Source organism: Schistocerca piceifrons, chromosome 5 (genome assembly GCF_021461385.2).
Source record: "Schistocerca piceifrons isolate TAMUIC-IGC-003096 chromosome 5, iqSchPice1.1, whole genome shotgun sequence".
NCBI classification, from domain to species: domain Eukaryota; kingdom Metazoa; phylum Arthropoda; class Insecta; order Orthoptera; family Acrididae; genus Schistocerca; species Schistocerca piceifrons.
In genome coordinates this window covers 278,078,226-278,102,676 of record NC_060142.1, presented here as the reverse complement: position 1 = coordinate 278,102,676, position 24,451 = coordinate 278,078,226, and the positions used below count along the sequence as shown (strand labels likewise).

Genomic DNA, 24,451 nt, shown 5'->3' with positions numbered 1-24,451 from the left:
AGGCTGTCGGATGGGGGCAAAGTCGCCTTTGGACGGAGACTGTAAATTGACGCCACTGTTGGAGTTCTGCAAAGGAGCTACTGTAAATGTTGAGGTCAGCGGCAGTAATATAGGTGGAAAAGGTAGGGTCGATATGGTAAGAAAGTCATAAGAGATGGTGTGATTTACTGTGATGTAGAATGCAACGAGAATTCCACTGTTAAGTGCAGACGAGACAGCGGAAAGGTGGAAAGAGTACATTCTAGGCCTCTATGAGGGGCAAGATTTGATGTGATAGAAGAAGAAACAGGAGTCGATTTAGAAGAGATAGGGGACCCAGTATTAGAATTAGAATTTAAGGGAGCTTTGGAGGACTTAAGATCAAATAAGGTAGAAGGGACAGATAAGATACCATAAGAATTTCTGAAATCATTGGGGGAAGTGGCAACAAAACGACTATTCACATTGGTGTGTAGAATGTATGAGGCTGGTGAAATACCACCTGACTTTCGGAAAAATATCATCCACACTATCAGATTAACAGCTCATGCATCCAAGTTGCTGATAAGAATAACATACAGAAGAATGGAAAAGAAAATTGAGGATGTGTTAGATGACGATCAGTTTGGCTTTAGGAAAGGTAAAGGCACCAGATAGGCAATATTGACTAAAGTAAAATCAAGACACGTTCATAGGATTTGCCAACCTGGATAAACCGTTCGACAATGTAAAATGGTGCAAAATGTTCGAAATTCTGAGAAAAATAGAGGTAACCTATACGAAGAAACGCGTAATATACAATATGTACAAGAGCGAATAAAGAAAAATAAGAGTAGGCGACCAAGAACGAAGTTCTCGGATTAAAAAGGGTGTAAGAGAGGGATGTAGTCTTTCGCCCCTACTGTTCAATCTGTATATCGAAGAAGCAATGATGGAATTAAAAGAAATGTTCAGGAGTGGAATTGCAATTCAAGGTGAAAGGACATCAATGACATGACTCGTTAATGACATTGCTATCCTGAGTGAAAGCGGAGAAGAATTGCATGATCTGCTGATGGATAGGACAGTCTAATGAGTACAGAATATAAATTGGGAGTAAATTGAAGAAAAACGAAAGTAATGAGAAGTAATAGACATGAGACTAGCGAGAAATTTAACATCAGAATTGATCTTCACGAAGTAGATGAAGTTAAGGGACTAAACTACCTAGGCAGCAAAATAACCAATGACGCAGGGAGCAAGGAGGACATCAAAAGCAGACTAGCAATAGCAAAAAAGGCATTCCTGGCCAAGAAAAGTCTACTAGTATCAAACATAGGCTTTGATTTGAGGGAGAAATTTCTGAGAATGTATGTTTAGAGCACAGCAGTGTATGGTAGTGAAACATGGACTGTGAGAAAACCGGAACAGAAGAAAATCGAAGCATTTGAGATGAATGTTGAAATTTAGGTGGACTGATAACGTAAGGGATGAGGAGGTTCTGCGCAGAATCTGTGAGGACAGGAATATGCAGAAAACACTGACAAGGAGAAGGGACAGGATGATAGGACATCTGCTAAGACATGAGAACAAAACATGGACACAAAATATTAAAGTTATGCAACATCAAAAAGCGTAAAGTAAATGGCAATGGATAAGTATGAGCTACATTGTAATCACATGCAACGGGAAGCCTTGGATTCACTATTATGGATGACTCCTCTGAGTCACACACTGCATCATGTGCTTTGACTTCCGGACCACGTGCACTCGCAACATGTACTCGGCATTTCATCCCTCCGTAATCATACCAATACACTACACAAATTACTACCTAACCACAATAAACACATACTAATCACTAATACATGCAGTACGTATAGAAAATAACATGTACTAGCAACTTCTACAATTATCTCTTCTCCTACAGCTATATCTACTCCAGTGCGAGACGTAAGTCCTCAATCTGCAGTCGTTAAATACGCCAACGTTGTGATTGCTGTCGTAGATGGCATATCGTGTTTGTGTCCTCACACAGATGAAAGAATTTGGAGATCCCTTTCCATACGGCGTCAGACAGTTCATGCATTCCTATAAAGGACGCAGTCCCCAAAATTGAAAAACGGCTCTGAGCACTATGGGACTTAACTTCTGAGGTCATGTGTCCCCTAGAGCTTAGGACTACTTAAACCTAACTAACCTAAGGACATCACACACATCCATGCCCGAGGCAGGATTCGAACGTGCGACCGTAGCGGTTCCAGACTGTAGCGCCTAGAACCGCTCGGCCACTCAGGCCGGCCCCAAAATTGAAAGTCTTTCCCTTTTCACTTCCTCCTTTTCGACCCCTTTTGTCGCCTTTTCTGCCTTGAGCTCCCAGGACTGATTCACGTTTTCTGGTGTGTCTCTGCTTCTCCTGTTGGAGGTTTTCCCAGTCTCCTCCATGGACTTTCTATGTTTCTGAAATTGTAAGTCTACCGGTCAGTACCTCGTACTGCGACGCACAGTTTCGTTGAAGTACCTCTCCAGCTCTGGTAAGTGCAGGAGGCAGGCATTGTGCCTGTCAGAAACTAATATTCTAAACAGCACTTCCAGCTGGCGGATGTCTCGTTACGTGGCGTTTGACTGAGGGTTCCTGATTGAAGAGAAGTTCACTTCGATAGCTTCCTTTACCACTACTGCCTTCGTCACACGATCGATGAGGACCCTCCCGCGTTTAACACCCGTGCCCACGTAACTCTTTATGAATATTTTGATGCAGTATATCGTCGTGGAGCAGTTTGTGGCCTAAGGCTTGACGTGTCTTATGAATGTGTTCACGACGATGAAGATAAGCGACTTCCTCCTGTGTGAAGTATTCTCCCTGATTAAATTTACCTGGTCATTCCAACATAAATTACTCCACAGAGGAAGTTCTAGATTTTTGAAAGTTGTGACTGACTCTGACGTGTCTGATCGCTGACCACATGGTCGAATGATATCGGACCTTTTCGTCTATTTACAGCATTTAAATTACATTCGTTTCTATTTAACATCAGCAGTGATTGTCTACGAGTCTCTCTTCATTTCCCAGTCAGTTCTTAACGATGCCACCCCCTGCACACAACTACGTTAGCTGTGAAAAATCTCATACGGCTACAGACTCTGTCCTCCAGGTAATTTTTGTAAGTCATCCCTCTGCGGCCCCAATACATTACACTCAAGTATGCCAGACACGATCAACGCTTATGACGATGTTTTCCATTAAGAAAGACATAGAGAATTCTGTCACAAAGAATTCTTGAACTCCATAGAAGCCGACCGGAGTGGCCGAGCGGTTCTAGGCGCTACAGTCTGGAATCGCGCGACCGCTACGGTCGCAGGTTCGGATCCTGCCTCGGGCATGGATGTGTATGTGTGCCTGCCATAGTGGCCGAGCGGTTCTAGGCTCTACAGTCTGGAATCGCGCGACCGCTACGGTCGCAGGTTCGAATCCTGCCTCGGGCATGGATGTGTGTGATGTCCTTAGGTTAGTTAGATTTAATTAGTTCTAAGTTATAGGCGACTGATGACCTCAGAAGTTAAGTCGCATAGTGCTCAGAGCAATTTGAACCATGAATGTGTGTTATGTCCTTAGGTTAGTTAGGTTTAAGTAGTTCTAAGTTCTAGGGGACTGATGACCTCAGAAGTTAAGTCCCATAGTGCTCAGAGCCATTTGAACCAATTTGAACTCCATAGCACATACACTGATACACCACAACATTATGGTCACCGCCCGCCACGTGACTGAATGCCGCGTGGTGACGTTGTGGGCACGTGATGTGTATTAAAGGGGAACGACGGTACGGACTGCAAATGGGGAAGTCACTGACATAAGCGACTTTGATCAAGAATAGATAGTTAATCACGGTGCCTCAAACGACATCTCGAAAACGGTGAAGCTGATAGGTTGTTTGTGTGCTGCTATCCTGAGCATCTATGAAAAGTCGTTGACGGATGATGAAGCAGTGAGTACGCGACAACGTATGGTAAGTCCACGCACCATCACAGAACGTGGAGGTTGGAAGCTTGCCAGCTGTGGAGGATAGGCGGCGATCAGTGGCAGATCTGAAGTCAGAGTACAATGTAGGTGCAGGTCCAAGCGTTTCGGAACATAACCTTCGTCCACATTGCTGAACAGTGAGATCCGCAACAGACGACACCTACATTTTGCCCAGACGACTTCGTCGATTACGATTGGAGTGGGCCCTGGGAGCATCGAGTATGGGTCGTGGGTCAATGGAAATTGAAGGCTGTGTCTAGATATGCCGTCAACCAGGAGAGCGTCTGCTCCAAACATGTATTGTACCACAGACACAGGCCGATGGGGGCGGTGTTGTGTTATGGGGACATACACCTGGGCTTCCATGAGATCTGTGACAGTAATCGAAGCCATCATTAAATCTGTGGACTAAGTGATCTTTATTGCTGACCATCTTGTCGTTTTCCCAGATCCCAATGGCATATTCCAGCAGCAAAACTGTCCGTTACATGGCGCCAGTGCAATGTTTCGAGGGTCATTATAGACACATCTAGGACGCTTTCGGGCGCCTGCTTCGCGCTCACAAAACGTCGGTCAGTAACTGATTATAATTTCGTAACCTGTGTGCAGACTGTTACGACATACGAGGGTAATCCCAAAAGTAAGGTCTCCTATTTTTTTTTATAAGTACAGAACTCTGTTTGTGCGGCAGTTGGTCACACTGTTATGAAGAGTGCTTCACGTGCTGAGTGTAAACATGCGCATGCCACGCTGAGGCGCTGTCTTGGCTTGGCAGCCGTTAAGAATGGAGCTCCCGTTGGATGTTACCGCCAAGTGCGAATTGCGAGCAGTTGTTCGGTTTTTGAGCGCAAAGGGCACTGCGCCGATTGAAATCTATCGCCAATTGACGCTAGTGTATAGTGAATTGTGCACGGATGTCAAAAATGTTCGTAAGTGGTGTAGAGAGTTTGCAGCTGGTCGGACCGAAATTCATGACTAACAAAGGAGCGGGAGACCGTCAGTTTCTGAAGAGACAGTGTCAAAGGTCGAGCAAAGCATGCGTGAAGATCGGCGGATCACCCTGGATGATCTCTGCACGTTGGTTCCTGAGGTTTCCCGAAGCACCACTCACAGAATTTTAACGGAAACATTGAATTACCGGAAGGTGTGCGCAAGATGGGTGCCACGCATGCTGACTGAGGACCACATGCGGCAACGAGTTGATGCTTTCCGCACATTTCTTCACCGCCTTGCAGCCGAACATGACAACTTTCTGGACTCAATTGCCACGGGTGACGAAACCTGGGCATACCACTTTACACCTGAGACCAAGCAACAATCAAGCCAGTGGCGGCATCCTTCTTCGCCAAAGCCGCGGGAATTCAAACAAACACAGCCTGCCGGTAAAGTCATGACAACCGTTTTTGGGGTCGGAAAGGGGTCGACTTTGTGCCCACTGGGACCACAATTAACGCTGACAGGTACTGTGAGACACTGAAAAAACTCAAACGGGCAATTCAGAACCGGAGAAGAGGAATGTTGAGCAAGGGCGTAGACATTCTCCATGACAACGCTCGCCCACATATCGCTCGGCAAACCGTTGCTCTCCTGCAACAGTTTCAGTGGAACATAATCACCCACCCACCCTACAGTCCTGACTTGGCGCCCAGTGACTATCACCTGTTCCCTAAGTTAAAAGAACATTTGGCCGGAAAGCGATTCATCTCGGACGACGAGGTGAAAAAAGAGGTTCATAACTTTCTGAACAGCATGGCATAGGCTTACAGAAACTACCACAGCGTCTACAAAAATGCATCGACAGAAATGGTGATTATATGTAAAAATAGCTAAATGTTCAAGCTGTAAACTGATGTAAAACATTGTAGAAATAAACAGGTCTATGTACTTATAAAAAATTAGAAGACCTTACTTTTGGGATTATACTCGTACTTCCGGAAACCTACCAAAGACTTGTCGAATACATGCCACACAGAATGATTGCTGTAATGCGTTTCAAAGGTAGACCAACACGCAGGAGGTCATAATGTTTAGGCTCACCAGTATATGTTCTGATATTCCATATGCAAGTGTTTTGTTTACCAGGCGACAATGTGGAAATGTATTAAAGCTGTATCTGCTGATGGGCGAAAATGATTGTGTTACACTATTCTCTACAACACCACGTGTAGTGACTGTCTGTATTTGTAAACAGCTGAGACACACACGCGGTCGCCCTGTCCCAGCTGCAAGATGCCTATCTGACGGCTTCTAGAAGAAACAAATACGTGATTTTCACTAATTCTTTTAATTATTGACCGATGTGAAAGTTTAAGGGGCTGCGAAATCCTACTCATTAAGTGGTATAATCTTACGTTAAAGGTATAATACAGTAAGTCAAATGTCTGACTATAGTCATCCAGTATTTGCGAATGACAGCACTTAGCGACTTCCAACAAACTTTACACTAGATATCCAACCCTTCCTAAACTTTTTTCTCGCTGAAACGCCACCCCCGTTCTCCGCCACCCCTCACAAAGTAATGAAAGGCAAAAATGCTACCGCTTACTACACTTTAGCTATTCATCTAATCAAATTCAGATTACGCATGAAGTTTTCATTTATTACTTCTTTACTACTAACTCTATTCGCAACACATTTTGCACAAACTGTTCACGTATACCATTGAATGTAGATGCAAAATTTTATCATTGTACGACATATAGTTCTGGAGGCATGACTTCATAAACTTTGAGGTGCGTGAATGTTCCCATTAGTCTGTTAGTGAATAATCAGGTAACAAAACTAACACAGAATTTTGTGTCTTCAACCATAAAAGTTTTACATGCATAACATCAAATTATGAACACATTAACTTAGTGTAATTCAAATGGTTCAAATGGCTCTGAGCACTATGGGACTTAACATATGAGGTCATCAGTCCCCTACACTTAGAACTACTTAAACCTAACTAACCTAAGGACACCACACACATGCATGCCCGAGGCAGGATTCGAACCTGCGACCGTAGCAGCAGCGCGGTTCCCGACTGAAGCGCGTAGAACCGCTCGACCACAACGGCCGGCAACTTAGTGTAATTGTAAAGTAATCAAACATTTCAAGCTGTCTTATATATGGAAGATCGATTCTTTAAAGAACCTGGAGTTTGGGGTTTATTGATTTGAGGAGAAGCCTCTTCTGAGGCACGGTTGCAAAGGTTACTGATACACATACTCAAGTAAATGTAACACTAGGAGGCACATGTGGTGCGATTGGCGTCCAAACTGGGCGCAAAGTGTTACGGTTGTTGTGCCCGCAGGTGGCGATCTGGAGGCGGACGTAGACCCCGAGGAGGCGGAGGAGCTGTCGGCCAGGTCCCGCCTGCAGCCGCAGTCCCAGCTGAGGGGCAGTCCGCCGCCCCCGGTGCCCACAGCCTCCGCCGCCTCCGCCTCCAGAGCCTCCGCACCGCCCCCGCCGCCTCCCCAACAGCAGCAGCAGCAGAACAAGCAGCGCCGCAGCCGCACCAACTTCACGCTGGAGCAGCTGAACGAGCTGGAGAGGCTGTTCGACGAGACGCATTACCCGGACGCCTTCATGCGGGAGGAGCTGAGCCAGCGGCTGGGGCTCAGCGAGGCCAGGGTGCAGGTGAGTCGTGCATGCACTAAAAATCTAGACCAAAACTATACAAACATAAAATAATACGAACCAAAATCAGACAATAAAAGAAAATATAAAGTATGAGCGAAACATAAACCTTAAACAGAAGTAACAATAAGGGTGCATAAACTCGCTTCCCTGCCACAGGCCAACTACACTGACTTTCACTTACAGTTGTAACACAATGACCCTAGACAGCCTCGTCATGTGCTGAAAAGCATGTCACATCAGTTCAAAATGTTACGGGTCTGGATTAATAAGAGTTAGAGAAAAGTTAAAATGGTGGTTTTAATGTTTCCGGTGTTCTAATTAGCTTTCCGCCCCCCCCCCCCCCAAGGCCCACACACAGATACCCCTAACTCTGTACAATGGACGGAACGTTCATACTACCATAATGAGATTTTCACTCTGCAGCGGAGTGTGCACTGATATGAAACTTCCTGGCAGACTAAAACTGTGTGCCGGACTGAGACTCGAACTCAGGACCTTTGCCTTCCGCGGGCAAGTGCTCTACCAACTGAGCTACCCAAGGACGACTCACGCCCCCTCCTCACAGCTTTACTTCTACCACTACCTCGTCTCCTACCTTCCAAACCTTACAGGTTCGCAGGAGAGCTTCTGTAAAGTTTGGAAGATAGGAGACGAGGTTGTGGTAGAAGTAAAGCTGTGAGGACAGGGCGTGAGTCGTGCTTGGGTAGCTCAGTTGGTAGAGCACTTTCCCGCGAAAGGCAAAGGTCCCGAGTTCGAGTCTCGGTCCGGCACACAGTTTTAATCTGCCAGGAAGTTTCATACTACCATGTTAAATGGTCAGAAAAGTCCTTCTTTGGAATGTTGTTCACCATGTGTGCCACATTGGCTTGAATGCGGGTTATGCCGGAAAAGTTTTGACCATTCATGCGAACGATTGCAGTTTCTTGTTTTATAGTAGGTTCATACTGATAAAACCAAGTATACAGCCGTAATGACTTTTACAGAAAACAACTGTCCGTGTTTTGCTTTTAATCAAGTCGTGGCAGACGCCCACGTGCCATTTTCGTTCAGAAGACAAGACGTGAGAAATTAACTAGTCGCCGGAAGTTGTGACCGAGGGTTCTAGGCGCTTCAGTCAAGAACCGCGCTGGTGCTACGGTCGCAGGTTCGAATCCTGGCTCGAGCATGGATGTGTGTGATATCCTTAGGTTAGTTAGGTTTAAGCAGTTCTAAGTCTAGGGGACTGATGACCTCAGATGTTAAGTCTTGTAGCGCTTAGAGCCAATAAACTTCTCACACACTTTTCTCCTCCTCAAAAAATTGTGGCGAATGTCTACAACACATGATTTAGAGATGTAGCCTCATTGTGTTAGGTGAACCAACAACGTCGACATGCTACAGCCGCACGTTTATTATTTGACATTCCCTGTTCACAACTGACTGGTCGAATCCCCGTCTTTTTCGAGTGTATACAGATGTTAGTTCCAGCTGCCACCACGTTACTGCGCTCATGTCACTTGTACGCCAGGAATAAAATCAGTCACGGAAATTTCTGGACGGAATGTGTACATGAGTATTCGCACAGTGTCTTTAATAAAGACAATGGCGATAAGTAATTAAAAATCCATACATATCCGTACAGAATTTGGATCCATTACTTACGACTAACACCCTGATGAACTTCTATTTTTTATGCTACTCCTATTATTAGAAACATGTAAAACTTTATATTGTAATTAGTCCCTCAGTAAAACGTTGGAGAAAAAGGAGGCAATAGGAGCTAGATGCCGTACCTGCTAAAAAGCATTATACCTGAATCTGACTTTTGATACAGTAATTATGAACGGATTTACTTATTCCGAAAATGGGGCTCGATTTAAATTCTGCCAGAGGTTTGAAAGACTACATCTTCTTCAAGGAGACACAGTGAAAGGAAGATAAAGACACCATACATGAGACAGTTGGAACGAAGATAGGATGAGGAACACCTGCATGCTGAAGGTGTTGTCTGCATTCTGTGTCCTGGAAGGTAGAACTTGACCACTGCCCATTACGTTCCCCGGCAGTTGGTATGAGACATTTTTTGAGGTCCGAAGAATGCAGACGTCCAGCCACTCCTAGTTTATAATAACACTTCGGTGCTCAGTTGCATCACCCCGATTGCCCTATATTCAAGTAATTAGATAGTGCATTTGGAAGAAACCAGCGGTCATTGTGATGAACTCATGGCCCTTGCCTCCTTGGGTCATGATACGGTTCTATCATCCATTACTTTGGACAGAAGCTCACAAAGTCGACTGCAGTTAGTTGCCACCATTTTGCAAGTGCAACTAGATCATGCAGGAGACGTGTGATAAAAAGTCAGCCCAACCCCTCCTTTCCAGTATCTCCTCGATTGCTCTCTGATGCATTCAACTCACTCTCCAATCTCTCTGACCTATCGTGAGATTATCCAACACAGTATCACCTTTACAAGCATAGGACTAGTCACCAGTGTAATTGAATGTTGTCTGTGTGTCTACCACCCAGGTTTAATAGTGCATCAATAATGCCTCTACCTTTTAAGTGATTATTAATGTATTGTTTCCTTTCTGTGCTGATTTCTTTGCATCTCTGTTAGTGTCTCTCTCTTATGGAGGAAGGATCGCTGAATCATTGAAGGCTGCTGGTTGCTGCTGTATGAATTAACTTTATCTCATTACATGTAAATTCATTACAATAACTCATTTCCTATGTTGGAATGTCGGTTCACACTTAGTCTCTGAAATAGTTATGCTGAAAGTCCCTGCAAGCAAATATGAAACCAATAGCTTTCCACTATCATCACTGAGACAGAGATAAAATTCAATTTCCCTCTTATCACATGCAACTTGAATTAGGACGATACTGGATTGACAGAGCACAATAATACATTGTTAGCTCATGGCTAGTATTAAGTGGACAGATAAGAAAATCAATGAAATGGTCATACCCGGAATCTATGAGAAAAAGAATTTGTGGAAAATACTGACTAGAAGAAGAGATGAGACGAAAGGACATGTGTTGGGGCAGAACTTCCATGGTACCAGAGGGAGCTGCAGAGGCCACAAACAATAGTTTAAGACAGAGACTAGAATATATGCAAGAAGTAACCGAGCCCATTGTGTGCAAGTGCTAGTCTGAAATGAAGAGGAGAGAGAAAGTTGTTAGAATCACCACACACTGATAGTCATGTCACGTTGCTGAAGGAGGGACCCTTGTATCATACGAAAATTCCTGCCTAGAGACTTAAAATTACATAATCTCGATTAAATGGTGATCAGAAGAATAGATAACGCTATCATCAAGTCAGGATTCAACAATGGCCCTTACCCAGCCAATTTCAGTAGCACCTGCAGCTCAGAGTAGACTCTGAACTATAGTTAAGCTTGACATTTTCACATACACATCAATTCTAAAGGTGAAAGGAATGATGATAGTTGCTACAAGGCTATCAGACGATTTCTGCTTTTGGACTCACTCTACACAATTATGTACCCTTAACCCCATTTTATACTTCTTGTAGCCCCGTTTCTTTGCCAAATCACACCACCTCTCATTTTAGTTGTCTCACACTAAATTTCAGTAGTGTCTTGATATATTTAAAGTAAAATCTATGATTCTACAAATGTGCCAAAATATATCATACAGAAATATACAAAATCTAGAAAAATATATAAACCTTCCACTTTTGATTCTTTAAATATCGATCTCCCTTGTGTAAAACAGTTCCAAATGTGTGATTACTTTACAAATGAGTTGATGTGTTAAAATTTTGATCTTGAGCATGTAGGCGAGAAAAGTTCAGAAAATTATGTTTAAAGTTTGTTGGGAGTCATGAAGGGCTCTCATTATCACACACTGAATAACTATAGTCTGGCTAATTTGCTTTCTGTTTTAAGCAAAAGCTAATTTTTCAACACCATAATATGTAAGATGATCTTCTGACTCATGTGTCTAAAAAAATATAATTTTGTAAGTACATTCAGTGTTATATATGGATATTGTCTACAAAATGTGTTGGAAACAATGTTAGTAGTAAGGAATTAATAAATTAAATGTCAAGCCTTATGCCAGCTATAGTTTTACTGCATGATAGGCGAAAATGTAGTAAGTGACAAACTTTTTTTCCTTAGGTATTGTAACTTAATTATAAATGTTCTAACTTCATGTCTATGTATCCAACAATATTTTAATATTTTATCCTTATCTCTTGATTTAAAGAATAAGATTATGGTTATGAAAAAACGATTAAATCCCAAATAATAATACAAGCATAGGAAAGGAATCAAACAGATTAAACTTAAGATTTTTTATCCATTTAGGTTAGTGGCTTCATCATTAGATAATGTACTATCCTATTTGAATAAAGATCAAATTAAGAATATCAAGAAAGTTTTCTCAGAACATACAGTAGCCCTAGTTATAAGCAGAGGGGTTTGTCTTGATTAAGAGCAGAACAATCATTAATGAGGATGTAGCAGCAATATCTATACAGAAGACAGAAATGTAGCTTAGTACACAAATTTTTATAGGTATCACTATTTCAGATTGATTAAAAGTACTAATGTATGTTTTTACTATAGTCTTATAGAACCAAACTGTGAATACAATATTGAATTATGCTATAAAGATCCAGATTCATACATATATGGTACGAAAAGTTAATATTTCTGCACAGATATGAAAGAAAGTTTTAATAAAGTTGAAAAATTAAAACAGTGGAAAAATCATGAAAGAATTTATGGGATTCATAACTAAAATATATAGCTGTAAAGTTCAGAAAAAAGATGTTACTTAAGTAAAAGGTGTGTTTTAAATAATACATCATCAAAGATTGAAAACTGCCTATTCAATATCAAAGAGCAATATAGATCCATGAAAATAGTAATGAATTTGAAAAAATTATTATACAGTATAGAGGTGTATATAAAGCTCTATGTCCAGTGACTAAGGAATAGTTTCAGTAAATTTAACAGAAACTTCATGATGTGATCATTACAAAAAATTCAGCAATATGAGTCTTTAAAACATAATTTATATTGCTCTGCAAACTTTCGAAAATCATTTTCTTTCCTTTAACAAACCTACAGATTTCTTAGTTTTACTTTCTTTTATACCTATCTATCCCCATAAACATCAGCTACTGTATATTCATACAACTGAGACAGACAAAATAAAAATTTATCAAATTTTTCTCATCCTGCTTGACCATTTATATACATTGTAAACAACATCAGTCCTATCACATTTCGTTGATATATCCCAAAAATTAGCTTTACATCTGGCAATTTTGTTCTGTTAAGAACGACATATCACGGTCTATCTGCAAGATACCAACCTGTGTGCCACTCTACAGCACTGTGGATCTCATGGGAGTGAGTTGAGTTTTGCAAGATCTCTAATTGCAGAATCCATGTTGATTTTTATAGAGGAGATTTTTATTCTCCAAAAACATCATAATAGGCCTACATGAGCATAAAACATGTTCTGTAACTCTACAGCAGATTGACATCAACGATATAGGGATATAATGAAATCCAATTGTCTTATGTCCCTTCTTGAAAATGGCAATGACCTGCGCTTTTTCCAGTCACTTGGTACACTTGGTTGGTCCAGCGACCTACAGTAAACTGCTGCCAGAAGTGGAGCAAATTCTTTCGCATAATCTCTATAGAATCTTACAGGTACCTCATTTGGTTCTAATGCTACTCCAATATTAAGCAATTATAGATGTTTTTCGTTCCAGTTATCTAATTACTGCCATTTCAAAGTTAGTGAAGGCATGGGAAAGGCCACCTTGGCTTAATAACTGTGCTAGAAGACTGCTATGTAAACAAAGACAGCTTCTTCATAGATGAAAGAAGAGTTAAAACTTAGTAGAGACACAAAAGCTGAACGAAGCAGAAATGAGAGAAAGGAGAATATGAGAGGAGCGTTTGTGACTATCATGGAAATTAACTGAACTAACTAAAAACTCTAAGACGTTTTGGTTTTACATAAAATCAATAAGCGACTTGAAATCATCTATTCCATAGCTTACTGACCATAATGACACCAAAATGGAAAATGACAAAAAAAGCTGTAATACTGATTTTGTTCATCCAAAACTGTTTCAGTGCCTTCTTCCAATGTTATGAAACACATGAAATCAATTCACAGCTGCGAATGATGGCTGTAGTCGCCACAGTGCTTGTTCCTTTGGACATGCACGCATGTCGAAAGGAACTTGGCATTGTAATCAGAATAACACAGGCACTGCAATATTGTATTTCTCTGCCGATACTATGCAAGCGACTTTCAAGGCAGTGTCTGACCTGTATAGAAATATACGTAATGGATGTACAAGTATAGATGATAGACGCATGATTGGTGACATACAAAAGTTTGGGTCTGACTGAGAGACATGCACAGATCACTAAATGGTAAGGCAGCCACTCGCGACAAGCGGAAAATCCGAGTTCAAGTCCCGATCTGGCACAGATTTTCACATCGTCATTCCATTCTATAGCTGATGATTGTCCTTATTCGCAATTGCGAATTCATTTCATATCTTTCATAATGGCTGTAGTTGCCACAGTGCCTGTACCTTAGGACATGCATACATGTCGAAAGGAACTTTGCTTTGTAATAATAATAACACAGACATTGCAATATTGTGTGGTGAAGGATTAGTTAATTGGATGATTAATACACTTCCTTTTGAAATACATCTACCTGGCTACTCTTAATGTGGACCAGGAACTATATCAGATGAAGGATTACCTAGAAGTGACAAAGAAGTTAAACCTTGTAAAATATGTGATATTAAATATACAGAGCATTGCAATTTAGAGTACAAAAATAGCATGTAAAAAACGCCAAATAGCTACAAAGGATAGAATACACATATCAGAAATTTCAGTTGGAAAAGAGAAATCTGCAACATCTGATGGACAAATTATACATAGAAAAACAAAAAAAGAGGTGTTGGTATTGCAGCTGATGATTATGGTTAAGGAATTCGAAATTTTTCATTATTAAATGAAATTATTTAATATTCATCATAATATTACTGTGTGTGAAAACCTAAACTGAAACGTAACAGAGATTAAACTACTAAATAACAAATAGAAAATCTAAAGAAAATCGAATTATAGAAGACGGTAATTAGATTTTACCATCAACCAGTCCAGCTCTACAGCAGATTGTAGAAAGTAAGAAACTTCTACATTAAATCAACATGAACCAAGAATTCATCCACTGCTACTTGCTGCATAAGGAGGTTTTGGATCTTTAGCTGGTTGAGCTGTACCAGCTACAAGTGCAGCTTGTTAAAAGAAGGTGCTGAATAAGCTGAGGAACAGAGGTGTAAAGTCGAAATGAATGAAAGAATAGTGGGAAAAAATTAGAAATCAGGCACATCCTCTAAGTTATTTTGTTGCTGAATAATTAATAAAGGCATTTAAGATTAAGAGCTTTGGAACTGTTTTTTGACTGATTAAGATTCTTTAACATTAGAAATAATTAAATCTGGCACTGTGAAATTTAATTTATTAGATCATGTTTGTAGACACTGGATTTGTTGTTATAGATACACCAATAAGAGATCTGTCTTTGATTCATTTGGAAGAAGTGATCCAAAATACTTTTTTTTAAATATGCGGGATCAATAAGCTATGTTATAATGAAAATAAAATTCTAAACTTCAAGAAATACACATGTGTGATTTTGTGTTTATATGTTTAAAACTATTTTGTGATGGTTTACTGAAATTTTGAAGCTAATAAATATGTTTTTAAACAAACAAATTGGAAAAAAGTCAAGTTAGATGAGCTAAGAGATACAGAAATATAATACATCAAATTTGGAAAGTACTTTGCTGCTATCTGTAAGAAAAATAAAAAATACATCAATCTCATAAACAGATGATTAGTTAATTGAAGTGTAGCAGTTTCAATGGATTAGTTAATAAGCGATATTTAAATTGCAATCTTGAACAAACTAACATTCAGTCTCAAATCTGTTGACCACATTTAATAATTATAGAGAAAGCGTTTTCGAAATATTTTTTAAAAATAGATTACAACCTTTACATTAGCCATCAACAAAACAGAAGAATAAAGTCTGTGATTAATAGAAACTGAATTCATGTTTGTACAAAGTGATAGCAACTTGGATATATACTAGATTACTGTATCAAAGATAAAATATTTTTTTAATAGGTGTCAAATCTGATGTAAAATGGCATCCTACTGATCATAAAGTGAAAATATCAGAGTGTAATTGAGAATTATCAGTTGGTATTCCAAAGACTACTGACTATCTAATTTCAGTAATCATCCATCATTTGATTGGTTTAGATTAAATTAGTCAAGTAAAAGCAGAGAAGATTTGACAATATTAATTTTTGGTTAATTGTCTATAATTTATTCAAGATATCAATGAAAAGAATTAACTCTTTTATTTTTTATTTTATTTTTATGATCAACAATATTTGGTGTGTGACTAGCAAGAACTATTCAGAAACTCATCATCAGCAAAGAACAGCAACTAAAAGCAGAAGACAGTGGACAGAAGGTAATTGTACAGTATGGAAAAGCAAAATAAGTAAATTTGTTAAATTGTATTTGTATAAATAGGTTCAAGAAACTGAAATATTTGTGAAGAAACTTTAAATAATATACAAAAAATGATGAGTAAAAAATATTGTTACATTTGGAATCTTAATTTATGTCCAGCAATTATATTAGAAATGTATTCAGGAAAATTGAAAGGAATTTCAGAAATAAGTGAAGAATATAAATATTTCGTAATGTAAATTAACATATTTTTGAAGTTTACACTGGTTGAAAGTAAAACAGAGGGGGATCTATGTGATGCTTTTCAAATAACATCCCATAAACATTTTAAACATTTTCAAACTGAATTTTAAAAAAAATGTATGAATGGATATGAAAGTAATCATTATTCTGCTTTCATAGAGACAAAGGTATCTGTTGTAGAACAGTTTAACAGTATACACAAAAAGAAAATTTGGAGAAATGTGGTACATCAGTAAGTTGATACAGTTCCAAAATCAGTTAAAAAAATATGAAAATACATACAAAAATAAAGATGAAACCTAAAGATGTAAATAAGCATAATGAGAAACGTATACATCCATTGTTTAAAACTGCACAATGTGCAACGCTTTATGTTATGGTTGGTAGGAGAGCCAACACCGGGTTACTAGAGGAAGCCGAAAGGCACGCGTTTTAGCTCACGCAGGCTGGCGTGAGGTCTGGAACAGGACAAGGAAATTAGAATTTAGAAAAACGGACGTAGCTGGTGGCATACTTAACTTAAATCCATTAATGGTGAACGTCGCTCTTGACGGTACATTATTCTCAGTATCAATAGTAACTGGTAATGGCGCGTTGCTAGGTCGTAGCAAATGACGTAGCTGAAGGCTATGCTAACTATCGTCTCGGTAAATGAGAGCGTATTTTGTCAGTGAACCATCGCTAGCAAAGTCGGTTGTACAACTGGGGCGAGTGCTAGGAAGTCTCTCTAGATCTGCCGTGTGGCGGCGCTCGGTCTGCAATCACTGATAGTGGCGACACTTGGGTCCGACGTATACTAACGGACCGCGGCGGATTTAAAGGCTACCACCTAGCAAGTGCGGTGGTCTGGCGGTGACACCACATTCCTCCCCCGCAAATCGGCGTACGGTTGTGGCATAAGGCTTCCGCCCGCCGTGGGGAGGACCCCATGTTAACGTACGCGACGAGGTGGAAAGCCTAACAACAGGCGAGGCTGTGCCACCCGCACCCTGCCATTCGGACCGCGGGGAGCTAGGAAACGCCTGAAAACCTGCTCCAGGGTGCACGCCAACATGCAGTGTATGCGCCCGCAGAGAGACAGGAGGGGCCGAAGGGTCGACCTCCATCGGGCCGGGGCACCCGACGGGCGAAGACGACATATGGTCCGGAGCGGGCAAGAGTTCCATGTCGGAGGACATTCGGTCACGGGAAGCGATCGGCAGCACCTGACCCAGGGAGGCGCCCGGCGGTTGCAGCGAAGCGTCCACTGCGGGCGTCACCGGCGGGAGAACAGGCGGCGGCGGCGGCGGCGGCGGCGCGTCGCCATGGGGCAAAATGGAAGGCAGCGTCGGTAACACCTGGGGCTGAGGCGAGCCAGTAGATGGGTCCCCAGGCGCTCACCGGACGGCACCGTCGCTGAAAGCAGACGGCGAGCGGCAGATCCCATGCGACGACAGAGGCGCAGCTGGTTGAGATGCCGGCGCACCTCACCAGAGGCCCCCAAAACCAGATACTTAGCGCGTCCGAGGCAGCGAAGAATGCGCCCTTCGAGCCAACGCCGTGAACCTCGGTAGTGACGATAGTAGACAACGTCGCCTGGAGCAAAAGCAGGTGTCGGCCTCTGCACAGGAACCTGATACGGCGGATGTGGCAACGACATCGAGGTTCGATGATGACGACCGTGGAGCAACTCAGCCGGCGAGCGACCATCTCGGGGCTGAGAGCGATACGAGGACAAAAAGAGCAATAACGCGTCCTCCCGAGAATGCGACGCTTTTAACTTCAACATCTGTGACTTGAAAGTCCTGACCAATCGTTCAGCGGCACCGTTTGACTGTGGCGAAAACGGCGCGGGCGTCAGATGTTGAATACCATTGACCTTGTAGAATGACTGAAATTCTGCAGACATGAATTGTGGGCCATTGTCGGAAACAATAGTCTGTGGAAGATCTTCAATGCAAAAGATAGCAGATAACGCTTGGATGGTGGCAGATGACGTCGTGGAAGACATCCGAACAATAGGAAAACTACTGAATGAATCTACCACAACTAACCATCGAGCATTCCAGAATGGACCAGCAAAATCGATGTGTAAGCGTTGCCAAGGGGAAGTGGCTTTTGGCCATGCAAAGAATTTCCGCGGTGGGGCTGATTGTTGTTCGGCACACAGCATGCAAGAAGAGCACATATTCGTAATCGCGGCATCGATTCCAAACCAAGTACAGTGCTGACGAGCAAGTTGTTTCGTTCTCACTATACCCCAATGTCCTTGGTGGAGTAGCTGTAAGACAGAGGACTGTAACGAACGTGGGACCATGACCCTCGGCTGATCATTATCAGAACGCAACAGCAAAACACCACGTCGTACAAAAAGTCTCTCCTTGTGAGCAAAAAATCGGCGAACCAACGGATCCCCGATCCGTGACTTTGACAAGGGCCATTGCGTAGCAACAAAACGCAGGACAGGGTCGGGAGCTGTGGCTGTAGCTACACGACGAAAATCAGTCGGAAATGATTCGACCACGTCATCGGTTTCCGAATCAATGAACATGCAAGCAAGTTCGGAGGAATCGAATGCTCTATCCTCAGCAACAGGCAAACGGGACAACGCATCGGCGTTTCCGTGCTTAGCAGTGGACCGATAAGAGATATCGTAGCGGTACTGCGAGAGGGAAATAGACCACCGAATGAATTTCTGTGCTATACGTGGAGGTACAGGCTTGTTCGGATGAAAAAGCGATGTCAAAGGTTTGTGGTCTGTGATGATGGTAAAGTGACGACCATACAAGAAATCATGAAACTTTGTAACGCCAAATACGAGAGCCAATGGTTCTTTCTCGATCCGTGAATAATTTCTTTGCGCAGACGAGAGCAATTTGGACGCAAAAGCAATAGGGCGATCGTGCGATCCATCTTTGTCCGCAAGCACAGCACCGATCCCGAAATCCGATGCATCCACCATCAACAAAAGGGGCTTCTGGGGATCCAATGGCGTAAGGCAAGTATTGGAAAGCAACTCCGATTTCAACTGGCGAAAGACGCGTTCGCATTCCGTCGTCCAGACGAACGGAACACCTTTACGGCGTAAGCGATGAAGCGGAGCTGAAATGGAAGAGGCGTGTGGGATATATTTATGAAAATAGTTGATTTTTCCCAGCACACTCTGTAGCTGCTTCAAATTCTGCGGCGAAGGCAAGTCTTGTATGGCACGGAGGTGCTCGGGACTGGGATGTATGACTTGGGCATTGAGTACATGTTCCAGGTAGGGCAAGTCGCGAGCAAAAACACACATTTGTCCTTCTGCAATCGAAGACCATTTTGTCGCAAGACCTGAAATAATGTTCTGAGTTTGGCTAAATGTTCTTCTTCCGTCTTTCCGGAGATCACAATATCGTCCAGATAGTTTGCTGCAGTAGGGACCGACGCAGAAACAGTTTGTAGATATTGCTGAAACAATGCAGGGGCGGATGCACACCCGAATGGCAGTCGTTTGAATTGATACAAACCCAGATGCGTGTTAACCACCAAAACGCGCTGGGATTCTTCAAATGGTTCAAATGTCTCTGAGCACTATGGGACTCAACTGCTGAGGTCATTAGTCCCCTAGAACTTAGAACTAGTTAAACCTAACTAACCTAAGGACATCACAAACATCCATGCCCGAGGCAGGATTCGAACCTGCGACCGTAGCGGTCTTGCGGTTCCAGACTGCAGCGCCTTTAACCGCACGGCCACTTCGGCCGGCTGGGATTCTTCATCCACTGGTATTTGCAACTACGCATCTGCTAGGTCCAACTTCGAAAAATATTTACCCGGACACAGTTTGTCAAAAAGATCTTCCGGGCGGGGTAAAGGAAAAGTTGCAATCACTAGTTGTGGATTCACTGTTGCCTTGAAGTCCACACAAAGTCTCAATTTTCCGGAAGGTTTTGGCAAAATTACTAAGGGTGATGCCCAGAGAGAAGCCTGCACACGTTCATTGACACCTTGTTATTCCAAATCGTGTAATGTTTTTGCGACCTCATCACGCAATGCGTGGGGAACATTGCGCGCTCTGAAAAATTTCGGTTGCGCGTTTACTTTTAGTTCCAAATGTGCTTTATAGTTCTTAGCGCAACCAAGGCCTGGTGCAAAAATGTCTGCAAATTCTTCACATAGACGAGAAACACCGTCTGAAGGCACAGTCTGGTTCACTGATAGGACCTGTTTTACTATAGGCAAGTTAAACAACTGAAATAAATCCAAACCAAACAAGTTCACTGCAGAAGAAGAACGAAGGATGTAAAATGACACAAGTTTTGTGTGTCCGTTGTATGTTGCAAGAAGGCTGCACACAGGGATAACTTGACCGGAATAACTAGTTAACCTAACATTTGCGGCACGCAACGGAGGTGTGCCCAGCTGTTTGTATGTGTCTTGATTGATCAGTGAAACTGCAGCTCCGGTATCGAGCTGGAATGGTATCACTTTGCCGTTAATGTCCAAATCTACAAAAAGTTTATTGTCCTGCTGACGACAAGAGCGACTGTCTCGTGCAACGTGAACTGACACTGGTACATTATCACTTGCGACTTGACGGGATCTCCGGTGATGTTAGAGAGAGTGGCACTGGGCGGAGTGCAATGAACTACATGAATTTCCATGGGCGAAGTTTCACGAGCCTGAGTATCCTTGGTTCGAATTCGGCGCGAAGCAAAGGGCCTGGTATGGTTTTGAGTTACTGATCTGAGCTTTTTCTGGCAAACACTCTGAACATGTCCTTTTTTATTACAGAAAAAGCAAATAGCCTGGCGTGACGGGCAATTCTCACGTGAATGTCTAGTAGCACACCGCAGGCTTGATTTTAGCACTGCATTTGCTTGTCTGCACGGTACACGTGGCTGAGAGCCTGGCGGCAGCAGCGCGGCCGGGCGCAAGGACTGTTTACTGTTCTGTGCAGCTCGCTCGGCGGGCCGGTTAACCTGACACACGGCTGGTGAAGGTTCAAATGATTCCTGACCAAAGTCAAGTGTGTCCTGCTGATCCAAGATGTCCATCACTTGTTGAAGGGAGGGATTGACTAGTTTCAAAATCTGTTCCCTTATATGAACATCAGAAACGTTCTGTGCAATTGCATCACGTACCATAGTATCGGTATAAGGGAGTCCATATTGACACTCAAAAGCACAATCCCTAGTAAGGCCTTGCAAGGTGGCAACCCACTCCTGATTAGTCTGACATGCCGTACGTTTTGTACGAAAGAAGGTATACCTTTTTGCAACTACATTGACTGATTCTTTGAAATATGCATCTAATGCAGACAAAATTTCGTCGTAGGACAGAGTTGCTACGTCGCGTCGGGGAAATAATTTGACTATCACACGGTACGTGGTCACCCCGACCGATGATAACAAATAAGGCTGCCGCTCATTACCTTGAATTCTGTAGGCGGCGAGATGGAATCCGAAATGGCGTGACCACTCCGTCCAGCTTTCCAGTGCAGCATCAAAAGGTCGATACGTTGGACCAACAGTGTGTTGTGGCTGCGTTAGCAGTGGAGCGGCGGCTGCCACATCGTTTTGCACTGCACGTTGACCCTGGACGAGCTGTCCAAGGGCATCCAGTAAGGCCTGCGTCTGCTGATTCTGTAAGCGATAAAATTCGGACAGTACATCTGGAGATGGTGGCAAAGCCATTACACAAGTAAATCAGAGCAGTATACTTAAGAACGCGGTATTGCCTCGTCGCCAATGTTGTGGTTGGCAGGAGAGCCAACACCGGGTTACTAGAGGAAGCCGAAAGGCACACGTTTTAGCTCACGCAGGCTGGCGTGAGGTCTGGAAAAGGACAAGGAAATTAGAATTTAGAAAATCGGACATAGCTGGTGGAATACTTAACTTTAATCCATTAATGGTGAACGTCGCTCTTGACGGTACATTATTCTCAGTATCAATAGTAACTGGTAATGGCGCCTTGCTAGGTTGTAGCAAATGACGTAGCTGAAGGCTATGCTAACTATCGTCTCGGCAAATGAGAGCGTATTTTGTCAGTGAACCATCGCTAGCAAAGTCGGTTGTACAACTGGGGCGAGTGCTAGGAAGTCTCTCTAGACCTGCCATGTGGCGGCCCTCGGTCTGCAATCACTGATAGTGGCGACACTTGGGTCCGACGTATACTAACGGACCGCGGCGGATTTAAAGGCTACCACCTAGCAAGTGTGGTGTCTGGCGGCGACACCACTCTTTAAGTTTCACATTGGAGCTAAAATAAGACTCCACAAATCAAAAGGTGTATTTGAAATGGGATAGACAACCATCTGGTGAAAATAGATATTTGAAGAAACTGATGTAGTAGTTTGCAATCTAATGACACACAAGTTGAAATATGTAGAAGTTATTTTTTATGAATATGAATACAGAAAACAAACTATCCATATTTATGTAACACTGAAGAAGTTATAATAGAGGTAAATAAGAAAGTATATTTTAAATGGTTAGGATTTAATAAATGTCAGAATAATTTGAAAATATAGATAATGTAATTGTTTATGGTATACTTTAATTTTGTAAATGCTTACTTGCATCTTCTGAAACCTGCTGTTTAAATTAAAATAATTTCTTTTAAAATAGTATTTCTATTCAATAGTTCTTTTATTCTATTGTATATGTTAACTGATTTGGATTATATTTAACTCTTAATACTTCATCACAATTTGGAGGTCTGTCATCAACTAATTTGTGTTTATAACTTTCTTCTAAGACGTAATTACAATCTCACAGAAATCATATGGAATTCCTTCATAAAATAATCATACCAAACATATTCCTCAACTTTCAATTTGCAATTGGTAGCTCAGCATTTATCAGTAATTTTTAAGGCTACAACTACATTTACCTTTATGATAATAGTTAACATTTAACTTTTTTTAAATTTTGCATCTTATTTAGATTTTTCTTTTCTAGGTTTGTTTTCCAATCCAATGTAATAAAGTGAAATTTGTCATTCCAAAATTTACAGAACATTTCTTTCATTTTATCAAAGTTTAAAGCTCCACCTTCAAATTTGTCATAAATATTACTTATATTAGGTATAATCTTTTCAAAACATTTTTAAGAAATTATGATTTTCCATCACTAGTTGTGTAGGAACTTTCTAACACATTTGAGCTAAATAAAATCAGACTCTTCCCTTCTGTCTTTCTCTAGAAAATATTCTCTTGTTACAACCTCATTTATGAGAGTAACATCAAGTAAAACTTCTGAATTATTGTTGCACTTATCTAGACTTAGATCATCATCATTATCATTGTTTTCTGCTAAAATAATTATATTAGTACAGATTTTGTCTCCTGTGTTATTACATGATATTTATGTTAATCCAAGCTAATAAAAATAACTGTTATTATCTTTTTAACCGTCGTGCTGCTAAAATATGGTGACAATCATTAGAGCTGTTTTTCCACATCTATACAGACTTATATAAATATTATAATTTTTCACATTGGTAGTTGTTTTCTTACCTTTTAGTCATATCTTTGAACCCCAATCAGATTTACTCATTTAGTAATTTCAACTTCTTTTACTTCATAAATGAGTAGATTATTCCTTTTTAATGACAAGAGCTCAATTTTCAGACAACAATTGACTACTTCTTTAAGAGATGAGTTTACAGAAGCTCCAGAAGTTGAATATGTAGCTACATTTATCAATTCAAGCGTTACATCCAAATATAATAAATTATGCTGCACTAGAGATACTATTACTATTCATAAAGGTCAATACAGAATCAAAATTTTTCAAAAATTTGTTTGTACAAAGAAACCTATCAGATTAAGTTTCAAATAGAGTTGTTACTGAGATGGATGTTAAAGTGTATATGGAGGTAAAATAATAGTATTGAAAATCTTTTAGGATCTAGCAATATTGCAGAAATGAAAGGCTGTTTCTAATCATATTCTTGCAATTATTACTTTTGCATTAATTAATGTCAGTTTTCATTTAGCTGTTTCTGTGTTCATTAACATTGGGGATCTCTTCACTGATAAATGAATGCCAGTGCTTGTTTTAAGCCTAATACAGAGTTTGATGTG

General features: G+C 41.4%; 1 protein-coding gene across 1 annotated transcript in view; it reads left to right on the top strand.

Moving 5' to 3' along the window:
* Positions 1-24,451, top strand: part of LOC124798941 (short stature homeobox protein 2-like) — a 183,661-nt gene that overhangs the window by 86,620 nt on the left and 72,590 nt on the right. The window contains exons 2-3 of the mRNA XM_047262474.1: positions 7,275-7,378; positions 7,445-7,600. Coding sequence (XP_047118430.1) covers positions 7,275-7,378; positions 7,445-7,600 — 260 coding nt within the window. The remainder of the gene's footprint in view (positions 1-7,274; positions 7,379-7,444; positions 7,601-24,451) is intronic.